The following is a 12382-nucleotide window of genomic DNA, read 5'->3' on the forward strand; positions in this document are numbered from 1 at the left end:
TTGACCTCCTCCCTCCCCCCGAAATGTTTGTTTGACTCGTAAAAACGTAACAAAAATGGATATAAACAAGTTTTGTGTGTCTTTTTTTAGTTTTTTTTTTTGCAACCCCCTCCCCCCCCCCCCAAAAAAAAAGAAAAATCTTTGAGTAAAAACCCTCCGAAAAAAAAATCCTGGGTATGGCCTTGGTGCTAATATTAATTGAAACTTGAGAAATTGGAATTTTGAGAGCAATGTACAGATTAAGAATCTGCTTCTACCTCTTCCCCACCCTTTATATACTGGACAAGTTTGATTGTCGCTCTTCACTTTTAGTTATTAGGCTTTTGCTACGTTTTATCCTGTGTGATTTGCATTAATTTTTTCTCACAGTTAAAATACTTATCTTCCGTATCCATTTCGTGCATAATCTAAATAAAAAAGTTAAGCACCTTGTTATAGCGAAGTGGATAGAACCACGCCCGGGCATACTGGTACTGAGGTTCAGTCCCCCATGTCGCAAGGAACATCATTTTGTATTGGTACTACAATATTTTTTTACCTAAATGTTGAAAATTGGGTTAAATTTTTAGGCAGCTATCAGTCGTATGGAGGAGGAGATTTGAAGTAGGACCATTAAAATGTTAGGCCGTCCTGGCTAAGTGGACGTGCGCTGGGTTGAGAATTCTTTGTCCAAAGGGTACGGGTTCGATCCCTAGCGTTGACAGTTATTTGGTTTGGGACGCGGGTCATTGGTGTAACTGTAAGTTTAGCCAGAGTCGCCCCGGCTCTAAATGGGTAACTGGAGAAATCTGGGGAAGTTAAGCAGGAATGGTGTGTGAGAGCACAGGACGGCTGGCCCCCAACTCCCTATCGCATTTCCTGCCTGAAGGGCCACGAAACAGAGATCAGCAACTCCAGTTTGGACCTTAAAGGTCTAGTGTCTTCTTACCTACTTAAATTAAAATGTAAAAACTCACATTTCGCTAAATTTACAGACAAATCTATTTCAGGTAGTGACTCTATTAATAAGAGAATGAACACTTTTAGTGTGTATTCTATTTTTCTCCTTTTTCGTCTTTTTTCTCTCTTTTTCTTTCTCCCTGCGTTCTCGGCCATGGAACCTTGTGGGGGAGGGGATTATTTAATGTGGAATTTATTTTGTTTTTGTTGGATTTATAAAATCTTATCTAAAGTTTGTAGCTGAATGAAATGGCCTTGTTTATGTATATTGTGAGTAAAATTACCTTTTGTGGAATTAGGGTTAGATCTGCGTAAACAAGGGTATAAAAATGAAATATATAAATATCATATATATATATATATATATATATATATATATATATATATATATATATATATATATATATATATATATATATATATATATATATAATAAAATAATGATAAACATGTAAATAATATATTTATATATGTATAAATTTCCTCTCGACGTATTTCAGGTCTATTCACACCTAAAACCCGCGATTTTCTGACATTTTTCCTTCTTTTTTTCAAAGTTATAAAGTTTTTAGGACAGCACCACATTTTCGCAAGTGTTACGACGTTGAACCGTGGAAATGAATTAACAAAACTAATTAGTTAGGTGATTGTCCTATCAAGTGCTGTCATGTCTTTCTTAAGGCGGCCATTTGGATTGATGTTATGTTTTATATAATTTTGTAATTAAATGACGTGAACTGAACCTTCTAATTTACAACTTCTTAAGATGTTTGGTGCCATCTGTGTTTTGGCTGATTTTTTGCCCACCTGTCTTTTCTTTTTGCCCCCGCAAATACTGAAAAACTGCATAGCTGCAAAGGGACTTTTTTATTAAAAATTGAATTCCCGAATTATTTTTTTTTATTTTTTTTTGTCACCGAATTCCGCTGACCCATTTTGCACGCCATAAACTCCTTAAATATAGTAAAGAAATCAAAAAAGTGGTAAAATATTTTATTATAGAATTGAAATACAAGATTTAATGTCTAGATTTTTTGGTTCTGCCTCCAAGACGGTATTTCAGTGAACTCAATCTTCTTGGGAAGGTGTAAAGAGGTAGGCTTTGAATAGATTGCGTTGAGCGTGCGTAGCTGTATTTGCCTCGGGTAGCTTGTTGCTCGGGTAGTGAGTTGTTAGTAGCAGTAGTAGAGCTAAAAAAACGAAGGGGGAAGAGGAATAGTTTCTTTTTATTAGTAGCACATCATTAACTTTTCGATTTATCTCTTTACGGGTAACATGAAAACTTGTTTTCATTCTAAACAAATCTTCAGAAGATGTTTAGATGGCAGAGACGTCGTTTGGATCTGATAAAAAGAAATCTGCCCGATATTAAAGACAATCAAAAGATTAAAGTAATATATAACCATAGCTAGGAGATTGGAGAGCTGTCCAGCCATTATGGGGCGAGGGAGACCCCACCCGAAATACATTCAGCCAATCTGAAAAATTTATTCCATAAGAATATTGTTGTATATTTTGTTTTGTATAAAAGTATCAGTTGCTTAAAGCAACTGATGGGGCAGAGATGTCGCTGGAATCTGTAATAAAAAGGTCATAGCTCGTATCAAAGACGGCCAAAAAGGGATAACTGAAAGACATGGCCAAAGTGACTAGTAAAATATAAAATATTAAAGAAATATAAAACCAGTCCAATGGCTAGAAAATTTAATTAATTTTATAGAAAATTAGTTAATGGTTAAAGTTTGGTGAGACGGTTCCCCGGATTCGGGATGGATTCTAAGCTAAAAGCAATTCCTATTTTTAGCTAAAATGAATTCTTATTCTTATATTTGAAAGGAGATATTTGAGACGGGTGTTTGAATAGAACAATTTTCTAGAAAACTAATTTATTAGAAAATTAATAAATTAAGCAGACAGCAGTCTATTGCTGACTGCTGAACCACCAATTATGATTGGGGGGGGGGGGGGAGGGGGAGGGAGACGAAGCCAAAATATTGTTTTAATGATCTTAGATCACCAAATTCAGGAAAAAAAATTTCTGAAGAATTTAAGAATTTAAGGAAAAATAAATACTTGTAAATTTGTATTACTATTCTGTAAAAATAATGACTTTTTAAATTAATTAATGACTGATTGGTTTTGAAGAAAGTTAATTACTATAATCACTATAATTGTTGCTTAATCTATATCACTTAGCAAATATTTCATACAAGAAACATATGAAAAGTAAAGAAATAGAATCAAAGCAAAACTAATAAACGTACATCTGCAAATAAACGCAAAAGTTAAAATATTCAATCTCGACGGATATTTGAAAGGAGTCGCTCAACAAAGAAATTGGAGATAGTTCCAATAATCAAATATGTACAAGACCATATAAGGTAGCGTGTACCACTAGGTAACAGATACTTGGATGTTTATAATTGGGATGGATGGGGAGGTAGGGATACCTCCCCCCCTCATGACGTAATGACTTAATGAGTGAACAACACACAATCATACAGAGGGTAAAGAGGACCATTTGTCGACATAAACCAAACCTTAAAACTTCATTCCATCCTTTTTCACATTAATATAGATATTACGTAGATCACTGGATCTATCAAACAGATCCTTACAAGATCACTTATTAAGTAAGCATATTCGAGTACTAAATGAGACTTACTAAGATCTAGAAAATAGGTCTTATGTTTTAAGGCGAAAACTTGAACTTTTTTTTAAATAAGAAATTCAGCTTTAGAAGCCATTAAAATAAAAAGGTGCATCAGTAATCTTTTGCAACGAAATAGCTTATTACGTCAAGTAAAAATATATGTATTTCTGCTACTATTAGCTCCAATTTCTTTAATTTTGATTTTTTTTTTTTTCCAAATTAATTGAAAAGCGAAAGTTTTAGAAATCAAGGAAACTATTTTGATGGTTGGGAGAGAGGGTTGGGGATGGGCTGGATCATTTTTAGAATAGGTGCCAAAAATTGGTGAACTTAGGGGAGAATTTTTTTTTGAGGGAATGTATCACTTCTTCCTGATACTTTGGGGTCTACTTTGAGAGACCCCGTTATCGCGTTAAGCTTGGGGAATGGCATGGAAGAGTGGACGGCAGTGACGCAATTTTACTTTGATCTAATTTTTCAAAATTTTATTTACTTTAACTTTTTTTGCGTAGGCCTATACTAGCATCTACTGGCAGTTGGTTTATACTGGCATTTTAATACAATTATGTGCATATGCATGTATTTAGGTTATAATGAGAAGTCAGATAATTTAGAACCCTTTAGCAACTGCTGAAATATTTTGGTTCTCGAAATAATTAGCACATAGTTCAGTATTGCACTGAAAACACTGGTTTTTGGTTTCATTTGCGCAATGATGTTTAAAAATATCAAGAATTATCTTGATATGCTTTGACCCCTCAAATTAATGCAAACATTAAGTTTTGAGCTTTGCAGTTATGAAGACTCCAAAAGAATAAATTTGTTATTTCTCAGTTAAGATAGATAGATTGATAGATATTTTATTTTACATAAAAAGCAACTATATTTTACAAAAACTGAACCACATAAAAGACAAAAGACCTTTGGATGACTGTATCTTCTGACCACCTCTTAACTTGAAATTATACAAAAACTAAAAACTAAATTATTATCTCTTTGAAAAAAGAAAAAAGGTTATTAGTGTTTAAAAATAAAACGTACAAAAGAGAAAAAACATCATCAGAAAAAATAACAAGTACAGTGACTTTTGGGATAGTCTGTATTTATGAATTTTTCAAGCCTATATGTAATTTGTATAAGAATTAATTTGAATTAGTATGGGCAAGAAAAGCTTCTTGAAATTGTCTGCCGTTAAACTTGGAAGGGTGACGAATTTATCGTCTTTCGTTAAAACGATACTGTAAATTTGAGGTTGAAGATTTTATAAAGCATTGTGCCATTGGCTTTTAGCGTATTTATACTGAGCGGGAGCAATCCCTTCTCCAGTTGAAAAGGGAATATTGCCACAACTTCTCCCGCCCCCCCCCCCAAAAAAAAAAAAAAACTACGCATGTGTCTGTAAAATCAAGATTGAATTTACAAACAGTTTATTAAACAAAACAAACTGGAAAAATGAATATTTCAGTCATATATTAAGGCAGACACATGTAAGATTTGGTTTTTTTTGGGGGGGGGGGGGCGGGGATGATGAAATACCAAAAAAAAATGACTAAGTCGAACAAGGAATTCAAAAAAATTTAGGGTTGTGGGGAAGGGGCGTCCCCTGGCGCACATTCTGGTGATGACTGTCCATGGTCGTCATTAGTGGAAGATATAACTAAACAAATCATATCAAAAATGAGCTAAGGATATCATTCTTATTTTTACCTTTTTTTTTTTTTTTGATAAATTTGCTTTTCTTTTCTTTGCTGAAATATAACCACATTTTTGCTCAAATGGAAAGATTGTATCTCTGTTGATTTTTTTCTTTTTTTTTACAGTAGGTTAGAAATTGAAAAGATGCTTCTTAGTATTTTTTGTTATTAGTTTTGGAGATTTTTTTTTGCATTGGTTGTGGAGGCTTATTCACTTCGGAGGAGGTAAAGCACACCAGACTAGTCTTAGTTATTTATTTATTGACATATTGACATATTTATTATTATGACATATTTTATGGCATATTATTATGACATATGACATATTTATTGAAATACTCGACATAGCACTAAGAAGCACTAACACTAAAACTGTTTACAAGGTACATAAAGATTGCACAAAGATAAACTACGATTACTTTATGCTGTTAAAGAGACCCGTGAAAAGGGGAACAAAATAATGCCAATACCGCGTTGTGCGGCAATAAACTGGTTCCAACTTATTCAGTAGATAATTTCGAAGACCACACTGCCTTTCCATGACGATAAATAAAAGTTCAAATAGGGATAAAATCCTTTTAATAGACAGTAATAAAATTTCACAAAAATACTAGATATTTCGGTCACATATGCAGTGACCGTCATCAGTAGTTATACTGCATATGTGACCGAAATATCTAGTATTTTTGTGAAATTTTATCATTGTCTATTAAAAGGATCTTATCTCTATTTGAACTTTTATTTATCTTATTCTGTCTTCTGGTGAACATGTTCGGGGGAAGATACACCTGTGTTTTGAGTTTTTTAGAATGAATTGTCCAAATTAGATTATAGATTTTGGTGGCGGTTGTGGAGTGACTAAAGTCCCTGTAATTCAAGGGTTTTTTCGTAGGAAGTATAACTTCCTCTCAACATGATTTTACAAGCACGTATTTGAATGGCCTCAATATATTGGCTTAGCCCGGAGCTTATATGGACACTCGGGCTCCAAACAGAACATGTGTTTTCTAGTACAGGCAGAACGCAAGTCATGTTGGCCATTTTTATTGACTTCCCACTGAAACTCAAAATCAGCTCTAAATGGATATCCCCCTATCCCCCCATTATTCTTCCTGGCTGAAGGGCCTTGAGACGGGGATCAGCACCGCCGGTTTGGATCTCAAGGGTCTTGTGCCGCATCCTTTACCTTTGTTACCTTTTACTGCTGAAACCAAACCTTTTCATTATAACAAGCGATTGCAGGGCAAGTTGTGAAGGTAACGCCCAGTATCTTTTTACTGTTTACAGGCTGGAAGAGGGTTACTGGTTCTTACAGAGGTTGCAATACTTCTAGATTGAGGACTGTACTTCCTAGGACTTTATGGCTTCTTACTATTAAGAACTAATACTATAGTACTATTTACTATATTCAAGGAAAGAGTCATACTATTCACTCGTATATTTTAATTGTCTTTTTCTGAAGTCTAAAAGACTTTTTCAAAATGTTGGAGGATCAATTTTTGCTGTTGCGTTATATTTTGAAGATGAGAGATACGCCCTTTTGTGTCTGACAAGAAATTGTTTGATTTAGGGAAGCTAATAATTCCTCAGGTTCTGTTCAAGGACCCTCTCCTCCCCTGCAATGGTCAGATATGGGCTTTTTTATTCTCTTGTCACTAGGGATGAAATTTGTAATATTTTCTGTGTTACTGTATGAAATAAATTTTAATCATTTTAGGGCTTATAGTTCAGAACCTGGTGAGCGAAATGGAGATTATGAGCCACGGGGAAGAGGCAGAGGAGGTCGTCCCCCTCGCAGTCGAGGTGGTCCCCCAGGAGGACGTTACCGACGGGAGAACATGGATAGAGAGCGTGATCGTGAATCAACTGAATGGAGTGATTCATCTGACCGCGAAACTAGGGGTGCTCCTCGTCGCGGCGGACGGGGGGGTCGCCACGGAGGCCCTCCCCGAGGAGCCCCACCCAGATCTACGCAAAGTGAAGAAAGAAATTAATTACCTTTCTTGAATTTGATGGTAAGGCTTCGCCATGCTCCTTAAGTTTTCCTGTGGGGCATTCCTGCTTCAATAAAATTATCTGCTGTGACTTGTGGAAACCGGACTTGAAAAACAATTTTTGATTTGTGACTTTTAAAAGAAGGAAAAAAAAATCCTGAATTTAGTCGAACTGAAGTTATATTTCTCTCCTTTTTGCATACGGTAGTGCTTAGTTATTTGTGTTCAATTGTTGTTGTGGTCAGATTTGCCCAATTTTAGCCCTTGTTTTGTTCTAAGCCCTTGTTTAGCCCTTTTGAAATATTTCCTTTTGTTTGTAATTCTATAAGCTTAATTATTTGTTACTTCCTTCTTTCCTTCAAAAGAAACAATATATGATTCACCTATAGCATTTTCGGCGTAGTTTGCCATACTAGGAATGGAAAGTTTGTATCTAGACTGCTTAAACGTTGTAAGCTTACTCTATGTAATTCTTTTATTTTGAAATAAAACATTTTTAAATAAAAACTAATGTTCCAAGTTATAGAGTAATCGTTTTAGTTTTTAATTTCCAAGTTTGAATCAATAATGGATATGATTACATGTTATAAAAAAATATTAAATCTGTATTAATAACAAAATTTAAAACTTGTATGTTTCATTAGAAGAGGAAAGAATTTTAAAAGCTTGAAATGAAAAAATATGAACTGTGAAACCGGGTGTTGTTAATTTTGCTTCTTAAACACAAAATTTTCAATTTTACATTGGATGCTAGAGGTTGCAAACTTTTTTTTTCTTTTTTTTAAGACCAGGGAGTCCAGCCCATCAACCCGTCTGACCCCTGAAGCTTATGAATGTAGCCCAAAAAGTATGGATAACTTGTAAGAGTGGAAACCGGCACTAGTGTCGACAAAAAAAAGCTCAACGCCATCGTGCTCCTAGCGACGTTTGGTATTTTTCAAGTTTTGTAATAGTTTTTCTGTCAAGAACTGAGATCAAACACTTCTTCCTTCCCTAATTTTACCAATTATACTAATTAAATTAATTATTCTTATTATTATAACGAACAAAATGCCAAGTATTATTAAACGCTAGATGGCGTTTATAGTTTTTTGTCGACACTAGTGCCAGTTCCCACTCAAGCTACCCATACTCTTTGAATGTAGCCGAAAATAGATAAATAGAAATATAATAAGTATTTTGAATGGTATTTTAGGTAGATTTACTCTGTGGTTACTGTTTTTGCTTCCACGTGGTCCTATAAACCCATAAAGTTGGTTACCCATGATTTAGTCCATCCTGTGTCTTGCTAATAAAATATTATAAATATAAGATAAAAGCTTATACGATATGATAAAAGTCTATCTTGTTTGGTGAAAAACATAATTTCCGTAGCTGGTCTATGATCCAAATACTTATAAGTATAAATCATAGACATTGTTGAATAACAAATATAAATTTAGAATATAAAAATACGATTTTTCTCTTCTGGAAATACATGCACACAACTAAAGCGATTTGAGAACAGGAAATTTTGCCAAATGATTTTTAAGCCGTTTTTTTTTATTTATTTATTTTCATTAAGGAAAAAATGTAAAAAGTTTTAAGTTAATTCCAGAAATATTTTGTTCAATTTCAAAATAGTAATAAATTTTTATGTGGGCTTAATAACTTTAAATTTATTGAAATATTATTGTACCTCACTCCTTCTTTGTTGTCTCTTATTATTATTCTTCCTGATTTTGTTCTATTTGTATAGCGTTTTTCTGCTCTTTGTGTTTGTAGAAGAAGGGCTGGTCTTCTCTTTTCCCTAAGGTTTTTTTTTTAGAAATTTCTTATAAATAGACAGCTTCAGAGTGACATTCTTCAAGGTTTAGATTTCATTCTATGAAGGTATTTTGGGATTTCCATTAAAGCTTGCTTGAAAAGATAGTGCTAAACCTGCAGATCGTCTGGCCCTGTCAGATTATTTTTCTGTCACATTGCAAAGACTTGTAAGAAAGACGATCAATGATCCGATAGAGGCTTTGTGAATCGAAAGAGTATGGGTAAATTATAAAAGTGGAAACTTGCGCCAGTGTTGTCTAAAAAATCACCGACGCCGTCTAGCGTTTGACGTTTCTTGATAGTTTTTCAGGCTTTGTAATTGATGTCGCTTTCCTACTATTCCTCACTACTTTCCTAGTTTCCTACTATACCTAAACTTCATCTATGCTTACCCTTGGATACAGAGAAGAACAGATAGTAATTTATGCGTCTTGCATTAGGGGCATGCATTTTGCTAAGTCACTTATGCTGTCTCCTCTAGAAGCAGGTTACATTGCCTGTCCAGGCCCAGCACATATTCTATTTTGGGGAGGGGGGGGGGGGTTGAGGAGCAATACTTTGTAAGTCAGCCTCTGAAAAACTAGGGTCAATTGATATCATATGTTTATGCCGAGAATATAAGTATCTACGGTTAGTAACAGGAAAAAAACCTTAAAAAAAATAAACAAAACAGTGTTTTTTTAAATGAAGTAATTAGGGTTCTAGATTATCCAAAAATATAGGTTTTCCAGGAAGCAACTATTGTACTAAATAAATACCAACAGTTAAAAAACGAGGCGGGGGAGATTCGGGATTTTCAGGTCATAAGGTTTAATTATTTACCAATTAGGTTTCATAATAGAAACTTGCAGCATCAAAAAATTCTTTATTTTCTTCTCATTTTATATCATTATATAAAATTGTTTCGTTTTCTAGTTAGTTCTAGTTAAAAGGCCGTTCAAAAACATAACCATGACAACACTTTAAACAGTGAGAATCTAGAAAGCTTTGAACCATTGAAACACTTTTATAAACTTGTTTTATTGTCTAGTTAATTTCGAGTTGAAATATTGACACTTTAGTTTTGTTTGGGGGGTTAAGGTCTAGTGCATTTTGAGTTGAAATATTAACACCAAAATTTGTTTATGTGCTGGTTTATTACTTTTTAACAAGTCAGGCAAAAAAATTCGGGGGGGGGGGGGCAAACACCGCACCCCCCACCGCCTGGATACGGCCTTGATCAATGCTAATTTCTTCTTAGCTATTACCTGCTAACATTATGTCTTTTTATATTTTGCCTGATTGATTTGACCGATAAGAAAACTGGTGTTCCATATGTCCATTATTTCTAATTTAAAGAAATAATGCCCGCTCTGAACGGTAAATTATAAATTTTATGTTCAACATTGTTTAAGTCAAATAACTACGCTCGGGATAAATAATTAACGCCGTGCTCTTGATTTTGTCCACGAGTTTGACTATAATTTTGCCTGGGTATAAGGTTCAAACTGAAGAATCATACAAATCTATTGAGCCAGTAGCCAATCTTGCTTGACAAGAATAACATTTAGGTACAACTTTTTATGAAGAAGATGAAATCTGAATGGGTTTCCTGCTGGTATTTGGAAGCTTTTATGGGAGTTCTAAAAGATATTTCTTCTAAAAATGAAAATGGCGATCCTTAGAATTTTGGCTCTTGAATGAAAATTCATTTTTATGTGACGAAATTAGCCAACAACTTAAAAAGAAGATGAAATTTTAGTTTGCACGCTCTGGGTTAAGAAAATCTGTTTTGGAGAGGTGAAAACTATTTCTTCTAAAACATGTATATGGCGAATTTGAAATTTTAGTTTGCACGCTCTGGGTTAAGAAAATCTGTTTTGGAGAAGTGAAAACTATTTCTTCTAAAACATGTATATGGCGAATTTGAAATTTTAGTTTGCACGCTCTGGGTTAAGAAAATCTGTTTTGGAGAAGTGAAAACTATTTCTTCTAAAACATGTATATGGCGAATTTGAAATTTTAGTTTGACTCTATGTTGAGTGTGTATGAAAATCGACAATAGCGATTTTAAAAATATATATTTATTAAATTTGTTAAATTAGTTATTTGCATTAGTCCTGATTATTAGAGAAAATTATAATTGTTGAAATTGTAGAAAATTTGAAATGAGGATTGCAGTTAAAATTGATGCAAAGTGTATGTTAACATTCGTTTTTTCGTTTGCATTTACATTTTTGCTCCTTGGACCAACCCCGCGCCCCTCTCCTCCTTTTTCTTCTCTCGCTGTCTCTTTTCCATTTCACTCTGTAGTTTGTGCTATAGACTTTACCAGTACTGATATGATACAAACTTATATAAATATAACTGCACAAAGGCCGTATCTAGGGGGTTACAGGGTTTGACTCCCTCCCCCCTCCAAAATTTTGTTCTGTTTCGTAAAAACGTATTCAACCCACCACCCCCCTCCCCTAAAAAAGTCCTGGATGTCTTCTTGAACTGCACCCAAATTTTTAATTTTTAGTAAGTTCAACTGTCATATTTTGAACATTATATTTGAACACAAAAAGGAAGTGTTTTGAAATTTCAAACTGAAACAAAATTTGAAAAAAAAAAAAAAAAAAACTTTAGCGGAGAAATTGTTGATAGTTTGGGGGATTGATTTTTAACAAACTCCTTTATTTGTATACCCGTGTTTTGCCAAGTTTTAGTGAACAATCTTGTTTTTTTTTTGCTTTCCGTTGTCGTCTCAACACATTTGTGAAATTGGTGTTACCACAAATGTAAGCATCGATTAGTTAAGTCATTTTCCTTATTCATCTCCTTTGAACTATCACCCATTTCCCTTGCCTCGCCTGTCCCTTCTTAAAATTTGATCTTCTCAATGCAAAAATTTAGTTAGATTTATATGTCATTTATATTTTGACTCTGTATTTGTGTTTTATTTGTATTTATCACTGTTTGTTTATACCTAATATAATACGGACGCAGGGATTAGAAGTTCGGTTTTTAAAATATTTTAGTTTTCCCTTCTATTTGGGGGGGGGGGGGGTAGAACTAGTAGTTGAAACTAACGGCAGGCAACGATTATTTTGCTCATTTAGCTAGCAAACGTTGGGGGGGGGGGGTTAACTGGTAAATTACTGGAGGGTAATTATAAATAATTATTTAGAATTCGATGATAAAAAGGTTTTTTTGCTTCCGGGTGGTAAACTATTTTTATGGAATATCCTTGTCAATACAAAAAAAAAAAATCAGTCAAGTGCTTTTGGGCTAAATCTTCTAAGAATGTAAGAATAAACCTGGTCCTATTTGCT

The 12382-nt window shown here is 34.0% G+C and overlaps 1 protein-coding gene across 1 annotated transcript in view; it reads left to right on the forward strand.

The window, feature by feature from the left end:
- The window catches only part of Fmr1 (synaptic functional regulator FMR1), an 85935-nt gene extending 73823 nt beyond the window's left edge, over window positions 1–12112 (forward strand). Inside the window, exon 11 of the mRNA XM_089104366.1 lies at window positions 7004–12112. Within this exon, the coding sequence (XP_088960492.1) occupies window positions 7004–7280 (277 nt within the window). The 3' untranslated portion in view covers window positions 7281–12112. The remainder of the gene's footprint in view (window positions 1–7003) is intronic.
- Window positions 12113–12382: the final 270 nt, after the last annotated feature.

Source organism: Artemia sp. Qi Xiang Cuo, chromosome 18, assembly GCF_049724085.1.
Source record: "Artemia sp. Qi Xiang Cuo chromosome 18, ASM4972408v1, whole genome shotgun sequence".
Taxonomy (NCBI): domain Eukaryota; kingdom Metazoa; phylum Arthropoda; class Branchiopoda; order Anostraca; family Artemiidae; genus Artemia; species Artemia sp. Qi Xiang Cuo.